The sequence below is a fragment of the Plectropomus leopardus genome, chromosome 9 (genome assembly GCF_026936395.1).
Source record: "Plectropomus leopardus strain MGB_pleo_1.0 chromosome 9, ASM2693639v1, whole genome shotgun sequence".
Classification (NCBI taxonomy): domain Eukaryota; kingdom Metazoa; phylum Chordata; class Actinopteri; order Perciformes; family Serranidae; genus Plectropomus; species Plectropomus leopardus.
The window spans coordinates 36,944,801-36,965,025 of record NC_142184.1 but is presented as its reverse complement, the minus strand read 5'-3'; the positions used below and the strand labels follow the sequence as shown (position 1 = coordinate 36,965,025).

At 40.6% G+C, this 20,225-nt stretch overlaps 1 protein-coding gene across 1 annotated transcript; it reads left to right on the top strand.

Moving 5' to 3' along the window:
* The first annotated feature begins 4,623 nt into the window (after positions 1-4,623).
* Positions 4,624-19,255, top strand: tbc1d25 (TBC1 domain family, member 25). The gene is made up of 7 exons (XM_042491582.2): positions 4,624-4,805; positions 6,333-6,442; positions 6,526-6,680; positions 7,829-7,956; positions 8,056-8,244; positions 9,191-9,466; positions 12,240-19,255. Exons 1-7 carry the CDS (start codon positions 4,761-4,763, stop codon positions 13,911-13,913), a joined length of 2,577 nt encoding a protein of 858 aa, XP_042347516.1. The 5' UTR covers positions 4,624-4,760; the 3' UTR covers positions 13,914-19,255.
* The last annotated feature ends 970 nt before the right edge of the window (positions 19,256-20,225 follow it).

The following is a 20,225-nucleotide window of genomic DNA, read 5'->3' as shown; positions in this document are numbered from 1 at the left end:
GGACATTTCTATGATTTTAAGAGGTTTCAAGGATTTTAAGGACAATTCTAGGATTTTAGGGCATCGGCGTCCTAGGACCTCTGTTGGGGTGTGGTGGATCCCCCATTGGCACATTTTTCATTAACATGCTCTATTTTGATGCTGTTTTATGCACTCTGGCACCTTATCTATACTAAAAGTACAAAAAGAAGGTAGAGGGTTGATTTATTAGTCATTTAAAAAATGAAATTTAATTTGATTTGAGGGTCTAAGGGCACAGGGATGTCGTATGCTGTAAAGCCCTCTGAGGAAAACTGTTTTGTGATAATGGGCTTTATAAATAAATTTTAATTTAATTTAATTTGTCCTTGATCCTGCTACATCTTTGGAGTTGAAGGATGAGTTGATTAAAATTAGCAGCTACTATCAAGATTCCATCTGGTTTCTTGGACATGTTGCTGCTGATGGCCTAATTCAATTCCTGCAGTGTATTTTTTGAATTTGCATCAGAGTATTGTGTCCTTATGGCTCCCAACAAGGTCCATCTATCCAGTGCAACAGCCTGATCTGGGATGTTAGGGGTTAACCATGTCTCTTTGAAGATGTGTGCAGAACAGTCTCTGATCTCCCATTGCTAAGTGAGGCTCAATCACATCTTATCCACTTTATTCTCCTGTGACCGGACATTAGCCAGAAGAAGGCTTGGTAGAGGAACAGCTCTCGGTCTAAGTCAGGTTAGCCTTGCCCTGATGACAGCTCTCCTCCCTCTCCTCATCCACCGCTTTCAGTTTAGTTTCTACCCTCTGGTCTGACTGGCTGCTCGGCATATGCCATCCTCTCGTGGTCTGCTGCATTCAGTCCAAACTCCACACAAGTTTTCCCGATATTGATAGGAGCTTCTCTAGAAAAGTTGTGTTTCAACAGAAGGGGCCATGGAGTCAAAATAATAAAAAAATATAGCAGAAAAGTAGCAAGGATTTGAGGAGCTACGGGCTGCTGGAGCTACATGTGCTGGCATCGTCGTAGCAACAATTCCCAGTGTGAGTCACTTTATTTTTACTGCGAATTAGAAAATGGTGAGGGGGGACACCTGTCACCAGATTTTTGCCATGGGTCATAAGTTGAGTATCACTGATTTACACTATCCTGCAGTATGATGAGTACTAATTGTTCAGTTGCTTGTTGTTATGTTTCATGAACATATTCCTTTTGCATATTTCCTCTCTTTTCAACACTTCATGGCATTTTCTGAACACGTGAGATTTATATTTTGAATATAAGTCGAAACTTTCGTGTTTTTTTGCACCATGGAGAGTATTAGTAGCCTAATTGGACAGACAATAACTGATCAATGAATCAAAAATTTATTTGTCACATGGAATTATGCAAGGTACAGTTCCACTGAAATGTGATCACATCAACTCCTTTAACTTGTGCTCTGTGATTAAGTTCTTTTTTTGTGTCTTCTCACATCTTTGGCTTTTGCTTTATAGTTGTCCATGTTTCGGGATGGTTCTGGTAATTCATGGTTTCTGGTTGTGGAGTCATTAAACTGTCCACACATCCCGACATCAGCAAGACAGCATCATGGCTGCTCTCTCTTAACACTGCAGCTACCACTAGCAGTGATCCACAGCAGCGCACATTCCCATCATCCCACTACCAGTCCTTATTCACCGTAAAACACTCTGCTCCTCTCCTTCTCTCACCAGAGTCATCCACTCTGTCAGACTGGTAAATACAAATCTTTAAAGTAGGACAAAAATGGCATGTTGGGCATTTTGCAAGGCTCTGCTACACTTGTTCTGAAAGCCCACACAGATCATCTTGGTTATAGTTTTACATGGATTATATTTTATTCAATAAGGCAATGAAACTTCTTGGTCTTTTAAACACCTAACACTTATAAAGAAAAAAAATCAACCACACTGTCCCATAGATAGGCTTCTGTCTGAACACCCAGTACTCAGAGTTAATAGAAATTTTTAATGCAGTAAAAAGCATTCATTCTTCAAGTCTTTGCCAATTTATTCTCCTGACTTTTAAACAACCACACTTTTCAGCACTCATCTCTCGATTTACACATAAAAACAGAAAAGCTTTCCATCATCTCTCCATCCATCCATGCATCCCTGTCCACAGTGAGTGAGAGGTAAAGTCCATGCCAGTCAAGTGGTCAATCTAACTTCCTGTATTTATTTGATCATTTACAGTTTGGCCTTTACTTTTTTTTCTTTTCTTCTTTTGACACCCAGAATGAATCTGGTGGATTTATTATTAATCTCTGTTAGAACATAGTTTTTTTTGTTCAGTGACTATGGTTCTACCCAGGAAGTTCTTTGCTTAATGCTTTATTTCTGGTCTAATTTTTGTGGAGTTTGTCAAATTCAGTTTGGTCGTAATTCTGTGGATGCTGGTAAATCCCTCAGTTTAAGAAAACAGGAAGTGTCTGCCAGTGGGCAGTCTAAAGGATGATAGAAAGCCCACAGCAGCTGTAAAAATGACACCATGTACCGTATATGTCTTCTGATGAAAAAATGTGACCCACATGTCTGGCTGTGCTGCTGCTGAGGTTGCTTATTTTCAGCCCTTACCTGTGCCACAAGGTCTCTGCAATGAAAGGATGGACATACATGCTTCAAACCAGAAAGTGGTGAGGGGGGAAACAGCAGAGGCCCGCCCACATAGAGCTCTTTCCTCAGCCAACTGCTGTTTTGCCTTCCAAAACTACTAGAATAATCATTTTGGAATCAGTCATCTGATAAAAATCTCCCCAAATATATTTGAATAAAAAAAGGTTCTTGGAAACTCTGCATTCCGACTTCCGACTATCGATCCTGCCGACGACGCCAGTTTATGACCAGAGGGTGAGGACTGGGACCATCTCAGACAGTCTCTTCAACCTATTTAACCTGAAGGGATAGCAGGGACAAAGTTTTAAAGTTAAAGCAATTATGTATACAAACTAAAAACAACATGTAAGGACAATTTGTTTGCAATCATAAAAACCATTGCAATGCCAGAAGGCGCTACAGCCCAAACATACAAAAGGGGCGCTGTGTCAAGTAAGAACTACTAGTTAGGGGGAAGGGTCACACTTAAAGGCAACACACATACACATAAAACCAAAGATAAAGTGCAATGTGCAAACACAGCAAAGATCGCAGCAATAGGAGTGGATACTCAGGGAGCTAGGTGCCACCTTGAGGAGAGAAGAATCACAGTTTAACATACAGAGTGTGGAGCAGTGAATGTCATTAAGAGATTCTGAAGGTGTCCTTGTCAGAGGCTGGTACTTAACCATCCTCCCCAAGAAGACACTATATGTTCCCAAATTAGGTTATTTTGCATACGTCCATGATTTAGTTCAGATTATATTGGTCCCTAAAGTTAAATAAACAAAGTGTGCTTACCCTGCATATCCCCAAGAAGAGACACTAAATCTATAAAGTGGTGAAGTAATGAGTCCTAAATCGCAGAAGTCTGTTAGCCTTAGCACGTATGGTTCCCTCGTCTTAAAGTCTATGGGTTCTTTAAATGGATTTTCGATAAAATTCCTTAAATAAGGTCTGTGGTGAACACAGCCTGAAGATATTTAGATGTTTTGTTCTGCAATGTGAAATACATCCGCTTAAACACAATTTTTGAACTTTTAAGGTTTTACTCGTCTTAAAAGAGGCGGTTGATCAACCTCGAGGCCTCTTATAGCTCAGGCACTGACCTAAGTCAGCTTCATTAAAAGTTCGCTAGTAAATTCTATGCAGTTTGTAATGGGCATTTCTTTTGAAAGCATGTTCAGTTAGTAGATTGGGATTTTAGGATGTTTCTAGGAATTTATGATGTTTCTCTGATTTTAGAAGATTTCTCTGATTTTAGGATTTTTTCTGGAACAAATTCAGCAAACAGAGGTGGACAAGATCGTTGCCTTGATGGCAGTAGATTAGATGAGCAGGTGACAAGTTGCCTATGGTCACCCACGATGTTAATAACCTTTGTCATCATTCTGTCTCTGTAGATGCATTCCACACAAGCCAGTTCCTAGTAGTTTACTGTTAGTTGTGACAGTTTTTCTGACAGTCTTTATCTGTGCTCCTGCAGCATTATCAAACCAGCAGATGATGCAGAAGGATAAAACACCTTCATTCTGTCAGTACATTAGCATTTTAGGATATTTCTAGGATTTTAGGACGTTTGTAGGATCTTTGGATGTTCCTGGTATTTTAAGACATTTCTCTGATTTTAAGATTTTTTTCTGAAACAAATGAAAACTTGGCTCTGCTTTTAGCAAACAGAGGTGGACAATATCGTTGCCTGATGGCAGTAGATTAGATGAGGAGGCGAGGGGGTGCCTCCGGTCACCCACAATGTTGTTAGTCTTTGTCATCATTCTGTCTCTGTAGATGCATTCCAAACTTGGGAAAATAGTTGTTTACTGGCAGTTGTGACAGTTTTTCTGACAGTCTTTATCTGTGCTCCTGCAGCATTATCAAGCCAGCACATGATGCAGAAGGATTGAACACCTCTATTTTGTGCATTTTGTTTTGGACATAAAGACAATTTCTTTTGATTACATTAAGTTAGTACATGAGTGTGTCCAGTAGGTGGCGGTAGCACGACTGTGAGCTCTGTGTGAAATCTCAGCAGAAGAAGATCACGAAGAGGAACTGGACTGCTGCTCCCCCCCCCATCCCCCTACCTCATCATGTTATTGATCATCATGTTGGTGTAGGAGGAAAACAAAACTCCGACTAACCACCCTGTTCCCAAACGGAGTGTTTAAGATGGCAGGCGAGGAGGAGAGGGGGGTGGTTCGTGTCAAAGTCAAGGTAGGATGAAGGTTTCAGCAAGAGACATTCTGCCAGCGTCCGCTAATTAGCTGCTAGCTCCCTGTTATCCTGTTTACTGAAATGTCTGCTGAGTGTGTGCTAGCTGTTTCTTCAAAACACAGTCTGGTGCTAAACGTCGTAAAAGCACCCGAGACAGCAGCTGTGTGAGAGTGAGGAGCTCTCTGCTGTGGCTGTCCGCGGAGGGACACACTGTGTTATTCGCCTCATTGTTTGTTGTGGCTGAATGTTGTTTGACAGCTGGAGGTGCCAAACAGTCTTTCTCCTTGTCACCTTATTTGGACCGTAATTTGACTGTATTAGCTACTAATCATTGACATTCTGACAACTATCGTTAAAACCCATCACCAAAGTCCAACCTAAACCACCACAAAGCAGTGAGCCCTCACAGACTGGAGTTGACGTCACCTGCCGGCTCAGCAGTGCGTGCGTCAACGCGCTGCGTGACGTCACATGTTACCTGGATTCGAAGCATTTCGTGTTTTTTATTTCACCTAAATCATATTTGTCATTTGATTGCCTTAGAGAAGGGATACTAAGTATGTTTGCCTGGGGACATTTCTGTTGCAAAATGACAGGGGGTCAAGGGCCAGTCGCAGCAGCTCCATTTATGTTTCTAGGATTTCAGGACATTTCTAGAGCTTTAGGACATTTGTAGGGATTTGGGATATTTCTACATTTTAGGATGTTTCTCAGATTTTAGGACGTTTGTAGAATTTTTAAGATATTTCTAGGACTGCGACATTTCTCAAATTTTAAGACTTTTCTTGGATTTGAGGAGGTTTCTATGATTTTATGATATTTCAAGGGTTTTAGGACATGTATCTATTCTTTTAGGACATTTCTGAATTTTTAAGACTTTTCTAAAATTTTAGGACGTTTAAAGGACTTTAGGATATATCTAAGATTTTAGGATATATCTATGATTTTAGGACATCTCTAGGATTAGGACATTTCTTGGATTGTAGGACATCTCTAGGATTTTAGGATGTCTCTACAATTTTTAGAACATTTCTAGGACTTTGCGACATTTCTCGAATTTTCGGATGTTTTTATGATTTTAGGACATTTCGATGACTTTAGGGCGTTTGCAAGATTTTGGAAAATTTCTAGAATTTTAGAACATTAGCTAGGACCTCTGTCGGGGGGTGTAGGGGATCCTCCACTGGCACCTTTTTTGATAAACAAGCTCCACTTTATCCATTTTATATTCTATTTTACTCTGTTATGTTATGGTTACTATTATTGTTGCTGTGCATATGTCCCCTCTCTCCCTCACTCTCTTCCTCCTTTTTTCTCTCTCTCTCTCTTTCCTATACATCATTTTGTCACCTACTCTTATTTTACTGTTCTTTACAACATGTACTGCACAGCTGTCTGTCACACTGTTGTCCAGTACAGTCCATCAATTCTTGAATACTAACCACCAAAATAGGTTATTATGTTAAAACTTCCCTCCATGTTTCTCCCACAGCACCATGTTTGTTTCTGATGTTGTGCTTTTTTCAGAAATGTGAAGGGGCACTTCCTGTGGAGTTTCGCTCGTTTGCTGTTGATCCTCAAATAACGTCACTGGAGGTCCTGCAGCACATCCTCATTCGAGCCTTTGATTTGAACGGGTAAGAGTGATCGCCCTGGTTCAACTGTTGCGTAGACACATCATGTGTGTCAGCATTTTCTTCTTGTTTGTCTTTCAAACCAGGAAGCGGAATTTCGGGATCAGTTACCTGTCTCGAGACCGGAGCGGTGCTGAAATGTATCTGTCACTGCTGTCTGACTGGGATTTGGATGTTGCATTTGTCAGTGCTGCCAAACCATATCTCCAGCTCAAGATGGACATCAAACCTTCAGAAGACAGTAAGAACACCAGTGTTTCCTTAGAGGAACTAACAAAACCCAAAAGCTTAGAGGAAGAATGAACATAATGTGAGGAGGTAAATGTGGCATCTGTAAAAAATGTTCCTTTCCGGCTCGTCCACTGACTCTGTATGAACCTAAATTGGCTAAGTTGGCTGTAGTTCAGCAGGAAAATTGGGACCTATAATGGTAATCCATTACCTGATGTCAGAAGACATGGATTCCGGACATGTTGTATTTTGTTATTATGGGTTATGCATTTGTTTTTAAGCACAGCAGATATTTATCATATACAGGACTGAAGTTAGAATTGTTAATAAGGTGCTGTTGAAAGCGATATTTCAAGTTTTAAGAGAAAAAGGAACCACTGAAGTGACAAACCAATTGACTTAAATGGCAAAACCAAATAAAAAATATACTAAAACATAATTGAGTTTGACTCTGTCAGATGGATATTTGGACAGAATGACGCCTTGTTGGCGACTGTGGCTCAGAGGTTTAGGGCTCTTCAAGGATTTAAGGACATTTCTAGGATTTGAGGACATCTTTAACTTTTTTAGGATATGTGTAGGACTTTGCGACATTTCTCAGATTTTCGGACTTTTCTTGGATTTTAGGATGTTTCTAGAATTTTAGGACTCTAATTGGAAGGTCAGCAGTTTGATCCCCAGCTCCTCCAGGCAATATGTCGAAGTATCCCTGATCAAGATACTGAACCCCAAATTGCTCCAGATGCTGCGTCATCGGAGTGTTAGTGTGTGTGAATGATTACTGAGTAGCAGGCAGCACCTTGTACAGTAGCCTCGGCCACCAGTGTGTGAATGTGAATGTGAATGTGTGTGTGAATGGGTGAATGTGACATGTAGTGTGAAAGTGCTTTGAGTGCTCAAAAAGACTAGAAAAGCTCTATACAAGTACAGTCTATTTAACATTTACCATTTGTGTTAAAGGATAGGTTCACAGTTTTTCAAGTCGCGTGTTCATATGACACTTTCTTAACCGTTCATGTTTACTTTTTGCCACAGCCTAAACGCACTAGCCACCTTCATACAAACAGAAGAGTGACATTTTTGCCACAATGCCAAGTGAATGCAGCCTTGGGCCTAAAATAGATGATAGTTAAGGCTGCTGCTTTGTGTTGACTGCAGGTCCTGTTATGGAGGACTGGGACATCATCAGCCCAAAAGACGTGATTGGCTCTGAGCAGCTTCTGGCAGAGAGGACCAGGTCTTTAGCATCTGCAGCTCTCCCCTTCACCCAGTCTCTACTGTCCCAGGTTCCTTCATCTTCTCTAACCGTCCTTATCTGTCTCTTTCACCCTCTGCCGTTTATAAGCCAGAGGTTATTCCAACACAATTGTTTCTCTTATGTTCAGGTGGGCCGTACCCTGTCCCGAGTTCAGCAGGCCTTCAGCTGGTCTTATGGGGAAGAAATTAAGCCTTTCAAGCCCCCTCTGAGCGACGCAGAGTTTCACAGTTACCTCAATGGACAGGGCCAGTTAACACGACCTGAGGAACTCAGACTGCGCATCTACCATGGGGGTGTGGAGCCTTCGCTGCGGAAGGTGAAGTACCTGTGTTTCATTAGAATGACATACCAATTCCATGTCCTGCAGATTCCCAAACAAACAAGCAGGGTTTCTCGCACATTCATTTATTTGTGGCAGTCTGCCACAATTAAAACATCTGCCGCCACAAATAGATTTTCTATTTTTGGAGTTGGTCTAAACTTGGTCTAACTTGCCTCTGCAGCAGCTTCTCCTCATTATCAATCTGATTTGATCAGCTCTGAATGGATCAATAGATCAGTTATACACTATGAACAGGGATAGTGTCAGAAAACTTTCCTTTTTAAAAAAAAATCCTTTTTTATATTATTCTGTGCCCCTCTCTAAATTCTGAATTTTTTTGCAAGTCTGAGAACGCAGCGCAGGCGAAACTCATGAGTTTTTTTAATCCCCCAGCAGCAGTTTGAGTGCTGACACGGATAATTGTTAAGTTGATCCGGACAGAACTGATCAGATTGATGTATAAAAGGAGAAGCAGAGTATAGAGTGAGTGAATGCAAACTTTTAGAACCAGCACAATGAATGGTTAAGTTTCACTTTCACTGCGTCTGGTGTTCTGCTGCTTCGTCTGTGACAACAGTGCACTCTGCACTCTCAGAGTGTGGTGCAATGACAAACCACACAGTATATATATTTGAATAAGACTAGAAATCTATTTGTGGTGGCACTTCTTTTAATTGTGGCAGCCCGCCACAAATAAATGAATGTGTTGGAAACCTTGGGTTTGTTATAAAGTTTGTGATTATTTACAAGGTTTCCCCTTCTAACCCCCAAAGAAAAAAGAAGCCCCATTCTCTGCCTGTGTCTCCTGCACAAACTAAATGTGCTAGTTGAAATTATGAAAAATTCTACCTTAATGCATTAAAAGATAGAATTTGTTTTTTTTCTGAGCTGTTGTTGATACGTTAAAGATAAAGTTCTGCATTGTCTGCTGGTGTGTCAGGTTGTTTGGCGGTACCTCCTGAACGTCTACCCTGATGGACTCAGCGGGCAGGAGAGGATGGACTACATGAAGAGGAAGACTAGGGAGTACGACCAGCTGAAGAGAGAGTGGACAGTGCGGGTCAGCCCTGAGGACCTGGAGTTTATCCGGGGGAACGTCCTGAAGGACGTCCTGAGGACAGACCGGGCTCATCCATACTATGCAGGGTCAGAGGACAGTCCACATCTGACCGCCCTCACAGACCTGCTCACCACATTTGCCATCACACATCCACAGGTGAGAAGAGATGTTCAGTCTGTCGGCTGGCACCTGCCTCAGACTTTGATAGGATTTTATCAAAACTCAATCTGCTCATCAAAGCATCTGTCTGAATCTGTTAGTGTCAAGGCTCTTAACAGGGCTTTCCTGAATACCAGTTTTGGGGAATCAGAGCCTTATTAAGAAATATTGGCGATTAATCGCAGCTTAGGAAGGGGGAGGAGAGAAAGATGTCAGTTTGCAGTTATCTAATCGAATATAACGAGACAATTAGTCACTTTGTTAGTATGCAGGTCGCAGTAACATTAGCTACAATAGCTAGGAAAAGAACTTGGCTCAGCTGTTACCTGTAATGTTTAGGTGATGTGCTAAGCTGGTTGTAGATTTGTGAGATCTGTCACTTGACTTTTTGGTATTTATCATCACAAATTTTGAAACTATTCAAGACACTTGAATTTTTCAACATATTGCTGGTGTATTTGTCAGCCTGTCACTGGCAGTCCAAATGTCAGTCTCAAAACCAGGTCTGTCACTAACTTTATATGTCCTTGTCTGAGAACAACGAATAATTAATGCTGATGCATCATTAATTAGCTATTTCTTAATAAATGCTATGGAAAATGGTGCCTTGGAATACCTATTTGGACATTGATTACCACCACAATGATCAAAGCTTCAAAGTATTTGGGTCAGCCCTAATTTTCAAACTGTGAGGTGCCTCAACATGGGGGAGCAGGAGTGTTAGAATTATGCATACAGGTGTTACACACACACACACACACACACACACACACACACAAAGAGACAGAAAGACATGCCCACACATCTCAGTATACATATTTAAATACCAACAGACATCAACAACAGACCCCAACAGACTCTATACACCCAGAACCATTTAAACCTCACTACAGAACATAGTCCCTCATTTACACACAGAAAAAACGTGTGTTGACTCAGCAGCGAACATGAAATGAGAAAAGCTGATCTACAGGAGACAAATATTGAAAAGCAGAATGCCTGACAGCCTAACTGCATTATATTCTAGTATTTGTCATTTTTTGTTTTCCCTTACATAAATAAAGACATTTCCAATGTAAATTGCAGAAAAAATAGCAGAACCCAGGAAATTATGTGCTTGATGCTTAAAATTAGTGGCTTATCAGACTTCCAGTTAACGATAACAAGACTAGAGAGGTGAGGCAAATTCGAGTTACCTGTAGTTTGGGGTGTAGTGTTACACTCCAAAACTTGCTGTAAACTGAATGGGCTCAAAGAAAAAAGATGAAGAACATAATACAAAGATCTATAAGGTTACAGTCATACATGAGAGAATGAAGGTAAGTGACAGTCGCCTGCAGAGTTGATGTTCGTGCTGAATGTGGGCAGTGCTGGATGTGATTAGAGCTAGTTTGCTAGCTAAAAAAGGAGTCAGCTAGCTTGCCAAAAAGTACCAGGGAATATGATGTTATTGGTACATTCCCATTTTGTTGCGTGCCATGCCTGTGTCCAGACTCACTGCCAGCCAGGCAGCCTCTCTCATGTGAAGGAGTTTGTATTTTATTCTGTCCAATATCACACATTATGAGCTGGTTAGACACAGCAACAGTCACTCTCTCCTTCACACATACTTATTTGCTGTTGGTTTAGGCTGCAACCTCACCAGTACAGTAAAGATTGTGAATGGTGATATGAAGAAAGTTTCTACGCACATATAAGTCAATGAGGCTCAATGTCTTGATATGTGGATGAGGCCCGAGGGCGGGGCAACCCATAGGTGTCACTTCAGATCTGGATTTAGCAGGGATAGTCACTAGGCGGGTTTCCAATAACCCTCAAATTGCAGAAATTGAAATTGCGAATATAAAATACACCAAATGGAAACATGTCATTTTCAAAATAACTCCCATTTATCAAAAAAAAGAATTGTACTACTGGTAAACTCAGGCAATTTGAAAAAGCCATATTTCATAAAACTACAATGGAGACACTTTTTTGACTTTTCTAGGTCACATGATGCTATGGCTGTATGCTTGTCAGTAGGAACCGGCTCCCTCATGATGCAGCAGGAGCTACAAGCGCTGTTACTGCATCACATAACTCTTCAAAAGTTGATCAGATCATCCAGAAGTTTTGAATCCACAATTCCTCTGTGAAATTGTGGACTGTCACCTCCCAGAAATCCCTCACACGTGGCTGCTCCCACGTATAAGGGGCTTGCCTTTCCATCGTGGCTCCATAACACACCTAGGTTGCCTTGGATTGGAAACAATGACAGCTAGTGTGGTGGCTGCAATAGAAATAAAGCTGCTTATGTTTTGATCATCCATCACCATGCTTCTTGGAATGTTATTGTGAGAGGAGAAGTCGTATAACATCACTCACTGGAAATGCAGTCATCTCTCAATTGTGTTTTGTCAATATTTAGAAAATGTTGCTTACCTTTTGCGCAGAACCGTCATAGAAACCCAACTACTGGTGGTTTAATAAAAACTCTAAGCTGTGGGTTGGCAGCAGGCTTCTTGGTTCCTTATGATTTGTGCTGAATATTGGATAAATACTTCTTTGGTAGAGAATTAAGTGGCTTCTTTTGGGTGGGTGGCAGGAGGCTTCTTCAGCTGACACTGAGTTTTTAAGGCTTCTGTAGATAAAATTAACTTTCCAGCACTTGAGGCAAGGAACAAAGATGATTTAAGAAAAACTTCTAAGAAATTTAAGATTGCAGATTTGTTTTTTCTGTGTAAACTGTAGACTTATGTAACTGTGTGAATGTGTTTTTTTTTTATTTTAGATATCGTACTGTCAAGGGATGAGTGACATTGCCTCCCCTATACTTGCTGTAATGGACAATGAGGCGCATGCCTTCATTTGCTTTTGTGGCATCATGAAACGCTTGGAAGGGAACTTCTGGCCAGATGGGCAACTCATGTCTATTAAGTTCCAGCATCTGAAGCTGCTGCTGCAGTACTCCGATCCTGAATTCTACTCTTACTTGGTGTCCAAGGGAGCTGACGACCTCTTCTTCTGTTACCGCTGGCTGCTTCTGGAGCTGAAGCGAGAGTTTGCATTTGATGATGCTTTGAGAATGCTGGAGGTAACTTGGAGCTCCCTGCCCCCGGATCCTCCTGAAACTGAAGTGGAGCTTCTGGGACCTCCAGTGGAAACTGATGAAACATTGTCCTGCAGAGACAAGGACCGGACAATTGAGAAATGCCTTGGGGATGAGAAGGAACAAAAAGAGAAGCAGCGTAGACGACACATGTTGAGGCCCTCAAGAGAAGAACCAGATGTGAGCAGAAATGCTGTCCTAAAAGAAAAGGGAAGCGATGGTGAATATGACATTCCTCAAGTGACAATGGAAAAGGCCGACTTGCAGGCCCCTTCTTTTGAGAGGCAAACTAGTTTCGGGGAGTTTAAATACTACACTGCTCGGAATGAAGACAGCTTTCATATTGAGGATGCTGAGCAGCCACAGGAGTTGGTTTCTTCAAAGTCAGCAACAGGCATCCCAACACGCCAGTCCACAGTTGACAGTGAAGAGGACCCAGGAGAGAGAACACCTCTCATTAAAAACTGTGACAATGGTTTCTCTCCACTGTCATCACTTCCTCTCTTTTCTAGTGGCCTACCAATCTGGAAAACTGGCCCCTCTGGCTCTCCCACATCTTCAACTTCACCCTCCAGCTGGCCAGGTGCTTCTCCAGATTCTCCTCCAAAATCGTCATCCCCATCCACGACCAATGGAAGTGAGGCCTTACCAAGTACTGTCCCAAAAGTGTTGACCTCCTCTGCCCAAGTGCTCAGCAGTACAGGGATCAACTCGCCCACGACCCCCACTGTAAAAACATCTGTCGCATCTCCAACCCACACCCAGAATCGGTCCCTACTCTCTTCACCCATTTTGTCTTTTGGAAGAGGCCCCTCGCTGTATGGCAGCAGGTCATCCTCCAACAATCTCCTGTCACCTGGTAGCAAATCCCCGAGCACCACAGCCAACACTCCCAGTTCTTCAAAAGCTGACACCACCAGCATCAAACCGTGTTCGCTGCCGCCGCCTCAAGAGTTCGGCAAAGGCAATCCCTTCATGCTGTTCCTGTGCCTGTCCATACTGCTGGAGCACCGAGACCACATCATCAAGAACAGCTTTGACTACAATGAGCTAGCCATGCACTTTGATCGCCTTGTGCGGCGCCACAACCTGAGCAGGGTGCTGCAGCGAGCCAAGGCCTTGTTTGCAGACTACTTGCAGAGTGAAGTGTGGGACTCAGAGGAAGGGGACGAGGTTAGCTCGGACTCCCCAACAACAACCACCGCTGCTCCACACTCCCCCTCTTCAACCATCTCCACCAGGCCCATTTACAGCCCTTTAGCGTCACCTCAGCCATCATCACCAAACTCTACCTATAACCTGGCCACCACCATTCCCTCCCCAACAGCTCAACTCTCCCTCTCTCCCACCTCCTGAGTCCATCCTGCATCATTGGCTTCCCATCCTCAGAGAACTCCTCAGTAGACTGTTTGTGGCCCATTGGAGGTGTAGATCTTTTTTAGATAGCCTTACATACTGAATTGGTTGGTAATGATCTTGTCATCCTGTGTATGCTTGAATACATATATATCTTGTGTCTGTAATTGTCCTAATATTTCATTTTCTCCTCAACCGTTATGTTGTCTGTCCTTGGAAGAGGAAATGAAGGAGCTAAAATTTTCATGGTATCTTTATCTCTACTGATGCATGAAATGTTGAAAAGGCATTTAGCCTGAGCTGTCCTTTTTACTGACTTTGTTTACCAGCTCCTGTCATGTCCAATAAGCCACACATGTGTCTTAACTGAAGCACTCAAGTTACATGAGTTCTAAACAGGGGAAAATCCAGACTCTGAATAGTTGTTAGTCTGTCACATAGACTGTATATAAAATTGGACAATGCGTGAAGCTAAAATATCCTGGACACAGCTGCTGCCATCATGCGCTGGTGACATCATTTGGAGCTAGATTCTGCGCAGTAACGATCTTGGCAGTGGGAGAGTTCCCGCCAAAACACCTGTTTGACCAGTTGCCAGCAGCGATTGACCACAATTGAACAGGAGCTCATGGATTGGCTCGGATTGAATGGCCGCACTTTGTGGGAACTGTTATGTTGTCCATCTTTATATACATTCTATGGTCTGTCACAAAGTAAATTGAAAACAGTACTTGGAATCAAGACAAGGCCAGCACACATGCTGCACTTACCTAACCCAACTGACAGAGCATGACACCATTAACAATGAAGAGTAAACCAACAGTGCATTCACACAGGATGTAGGGATGTCAACGGTTAAAAGGTAACTGGTTAACCTCCAAGAATATTTTTGACATGTCGGTCTAGAGGTTAATTTTGCTGCTCCTCAGTTCACTGCACTGCGCACCACCATGTTTGCATAGGAGCTAGCTAGCTAGCAGCAGTGCTTATTTGGCACTATGTATTGCTAATAACATCTTTCCCACCCACCAGCTTTTTTTGGGTTAAAAATTAGCTGGTTAGTTACTAGTGAATGAGTGTTTGTCTTTCGAAAGCAGATTTAATCAAAACTGACATCCCTAACAGGATGAAAGATTTTTCTGCTGGAGATGTAACACGCTATTAAGCAACTATCCTACTTTTCCTCTAAGGTTTAACTTGGCAGTGATCAAATTTTAAAGCAGCATAGAGAGAGCTAAGGTCATAAATGATGTTAGTGATGCCTCCAGTAGTGAAGGTAAAAGGTGTATTTTGCCTCTGATTCTTGTAGCTCAGTAATATTTTACTGTTAAAAATGCCCATGAAAACCCTAATAGGACAGGGGATGAGACCTGTGGTAGACTAAAGATCTGTCTTAATGTGATAGGAAAGTGTTTGGAGCAGCAGCGTGTCCAGAGTGATGAGCAGAGCCAAACTGAATGTTGAGCTCACATCATCAGGATGGTCTTACCAGGCTATCCAGTGTTTGTTAACAGCTAATGTTTCTACTGTCGGTACGTTGGGTGTTTGGGACAAATAAATGCGGACTACACAAACAGCACGGCACTTAAAGTCATGTGAAGGGTGTGAGGCTAAAAGTAGCTTCCCTTTTTGTCTGACCATACCATGAGAAAGGCACCCTGATGATGTCAGAGGGACATTCTTAAATCTGTCTCTCACATGTCCCCCAATTTTCTGAAATACTATGTCGCAGATCCATTGCCGAAAGCTGCTTTCGCAGTGATTTCGGTTGGATTTTGCACTTTACTCTTCCAAAGTGCTTTTGCATATGGTCTCAGTGGCAGAGTTGGACACCCAGAGAGATGGGTTCAAATACAATAATGCTGCAGTGGCTCCTACACTCCACCACAGGAAGACTCCCACACATTCAGCTCTGTTTTGTGCTGTAGATGAGCCAAACTTCTTCACCCTGTCATCTCGTTGCCATGAGCTTGATATTCTTTCCATTTCTGCTATCACCAAAACAAAACTTTCTGAAGGTGTTATGTTTGAATGCTTGAATGGCTTACTGCTTTGTAAAAAAAATAGTGGTTACATGTTTCTTATTTGTCCCCGGGGGGAGTGTAGGTGAGGTGAGATAAGGGGAAATGAGTGATTTCACAGTAACAGTCAAACTGGCAACATCCCAGATGTTGGGTTAGTGCAATGAGTATGTATCTGTAGTATGTTCACATATGAGGGTTAAGAAATTCTTATACACTCACCGGTGTCTTTTTTTTTTAATTTGTTGTTTTTGCATTAGTTTTTTTTTTTATTACTTTGAACGTGCCTCAGCCAATCACAGCTGAGGACCTGTTTTCTGAAGTTTATCAGCTGATAACAGACAAGGCTATGTTTATTTTATGTTTATATTATTGTTTATGTTTATATTATTCATGACATTAAGGGTCACATCCAGTCATACATAGCAAGTTAACCCTTTGAAACCTGGAGCGACTTCACGTTTCTTGCCCTGCCTTTAGATGCCTTTCATAAGTACTTAATTGGAACCAAATTGGTTTTGTTTTCTTTTGAAAACATGGGGAAAAAAGGCAATGAGCAGTTTAGCCAGACATGTTCTACAAATTGCAAGAAATTAATCGATTTAGAAAATTAAGAAAGGCTGGGGAGAAACTAAATTTATAATTATCATAATTGCATATTAAAATTACATGACAGAGTTATTATAATTTTTAAGCACTTTTTCTGGGTCATTTTCTTGTTGGATTGTTTTTTTCTTTCTTTTTTTCTTGTCTTTGTTCAAAACTAGCTTTCAGGTAATTTGTTGCTAATTTTTTGGTCATTTCTTTCGTTGCTCATTGCTGTCTTTCCAGTTTTCAAAGGGTTAAAACAGGACAAAACAGCTGATCATTTTTGTTTGATGACAAAGATAATTTTGGCATTGATGTGCATTCTATAAACACCATTCTGCTGATGTACTGTATGTGCTGGATTCCTACATTTAAACTGGTACTGTACATTGTTTAATGCTGTGGTGGTTTATAATCTTGAGATGTATCATTTTAGCACTTTGGTTATTGCTGTTTCCCAAAGACTCTTTTTGTTCTGTTTTCTGTGTTATGATTTCAAAGACACCATGTTTGTCTAAATGAGGCTAATTAATGCACAATGGCAGTGGAATATTATGTGATGCCACTTGACACGGCAGAAGCATCAGCCTGTGTGCAACCTTTTCGCAGAGAAGTGCCTCACTGGTTTCAGTCCGTAGCCTTGACTTCTGTTTCTTTTGTGCTCTTAGCATCTGTCTGCATTGTGTCGTCACACAGGCTAACTTGAGAGCCAGTTATAGGGCTGAGTAATATCTGAATCAAATGATTAATCGACAGACATTGTTAATATGAAAAGGTGTTCAGCTGTGATTTTAAGAGAAGTGTGACTGGATAAATGTATGCATGCATGGTGTTTACTGCAGGAGACAAGTTATTTTAAACCATTTCAGATAGAACCAAATTATATATTACTATATAATTCTTTTTTTAAATGTCTCGCTGACTCTGCCTAATTTTATTTTTAGCATTCCTGTGTAAAAAAAAAAAGTTAAAAAAAAAAATGCTGAGTAAAAATTAGGATATACCAAGTCTAAATTAAAATGAAAAAAGTCATTGATTTGACTCAAAATTATGTGATAGTCAACATAAATTATGATAAAGTAAATCAGAATATGACAATTAATTAAACTGTATGATGATGATGAAGATGATGATTATTAATTCTAACTAAACTTTCTATATGAATTTGGACCTACATTGAGTGTTTGTATTCTTGTCATTCCTAACTCTGGATCTTCGGTTGTCCATGCCTGAGAATGTCTGTAATGTCTCACATCATCAAATGAAACTGGCCAGAATAGGTGATGTTCTTAGTGTCTCAGGAGGATCTTTAGAAGTATTTTATTCCAGACAAAGCAGACACAACAAAATCTTCCTTTTTCCTCACTGAGATATGTGAGGCTACAGAAGTGTAGAACTGCTGGGCAAGGAAAAAACTGATCAGAATCAGGAAATAACATGAAGGTTTCAACATGATTTTCATGCTTTTACCATTCTTTTCATGTTAAAACAATTTAAAATGCATAACTTTTCATGTTATAACATTGAAAGTCATTGTTTGTTATAACATGTAACTATCTTTTTGTAATATGAAAATATCTCGGAAATCTCCTATCTCTAGGAAAAAGTCTGTGTGTTCTTTCCTGATACTGATCAGTTTTGGTTTTTGCCCTGGCAGTTCTCCACTTCCATTTCAAGCAGACTTTCATCAAAATGAAATTTAACTCTCCACTGTAATGGACATCATGCATCCAAAGGGTTAATCCTGTGGTTCCATTTGCTCCAAAACGTGAAACAAAGGCAACTAAAACACTGATGTAATTTTTCTTTTACATAACTGAAAGGGCTGAGGAGCTATCCTCAGTTTTCAAAAAGATATAGAAATTTTAATTGTAACACAAGAAATGTATCAGTCAGCAACAGTCTGCTCATGTGGAACCATGATATTAGTTTTGTTTGTGTGTTTGCTTGTTTGTTTTCAAGATGATGATGATGAACATGTTGTCGAGGCTCAGCCTTATTTGGTGTGCACTTTGACATGGATGAAGTGAATGCAGGTGAAACACTATGCATGGCAGTAGCATCGCAGAGAGAATGGAAAATCATTCAAACGCAGAGTTATGTGTTAATAAATCCTTAAAGGTATACCTCCTGATTTTCTAACAGGTTTCTCCCAGCTCATTGCTGATGTTTGGACCTCAGCACAGTTAAGTCATGTCGAAAAATTTGGGAATATGAGGGCACCAGAACAAAGTCAGGGAGTGTATCTTTAAATTGATTTATTTGTTTGTTGTTCTCTCAGAATTCTTTACCTTTAAGACTAAATTGTTACTTTTGAGTGGCCTATATGATGTGTAGAATCAGCAGTCTGTGATGCAGACGGCTGAACAGGAAGTGTGATGGCTCCACCTCTAACAGGGTACTCCCTCTTTGACGAGTGCTTCTGTTTTAAGCAGAAACTAAAGTAACTGTCATGTCTTTAGAAAGACCCTTGTGATTATTGTGGTAATTACTCTTACATTTGGTTTGGCCTCCTTTTGTAAATCAGTATTTAATAGCATATTTAAAAATAACTGAAGTAACTGGACTGGCTGGACTATGAGCTAGCAATATGTGCATTTGTAAAAAAGAAAAAAAAAGATTTGTTTATTTCATTAAATTATATATGTGCACAAAAGTTCAACTTTTTAATCATACAACACAACAATGTTACTGATTGTAAATCGGACACAAATAAATAATCAATGCAACTGATTGGGTGAAAAATGATTGTGTTTTTGATTTCACTGAAAAACGTTGTGAAAGCATTAAAGCTGTAGTTAGTAACTTTTCTAATTTTTTTTTATATATGATGAAACTGTAATTATATCATGACAGTAGTGAGTGAGACAGATAGTCTCTGATAAATGTAATGCTCCTCTGCCTCCTCATAGAGCTTTTAATGGCATTTTCAAGAATCCACCCAGGCTGAATGTAAACAACCAATAAGAGACGAGGAGTCTCTAACACAGCTGTCAATCATGTCATGCCATGAGAAAGTTTGTAGCCAGGCCACCATGCTGAAAACTATCCAACTGAAACCAGACACTGCCCATCAGACAGAGGGAACATGTTACAGCTAAACAATGCACTAAAATATGTTTCTGAAACATCCGAGGTGAGAAATAGAAATGGAGGAACAGAATCTGGATTCATATTTGGTCTGTGCTGCCTAGTTTAACAGCTCGACAGCAGTTCAAGAGCAGTGATTCATGACTGACAGCTGTGTTAGAGACTCCTTGGCTCTGATTGGTTATTTTTGCTAAGGCACCGGGAATTCTTAAAAATGCCATCAGAAGCACTGCAAGGAGGAACATGATGTTTTCACAGATTATCTGTCTCATGTTCTACTGTTAGGATACAGTTACAGTTTCAGCAAATATGACAGAAGTTATTTTCATAAAAGTTACCCACTTTAAATGTTGACAAAAGTGTATAGAGTAAAGATTATGATACAGTGTTGCTAATAGAGAACCCCGGGAATAAGTCATAAAAGCTGGCATTAAGTTAACATTTCAGCACCTCTGATTCCCTCATCTTGAAGTCAATGTGCTTTTTTAATGGGTTTTTGGTGTCTTAAATAAGGTCTGTGCTTCACACAAGCTGAAGAGACTTTAATGTTTTGTTCTATGACATAAAATACATCAGTAACTTCTACATCGACCTACAGAAAAACATAATCTCT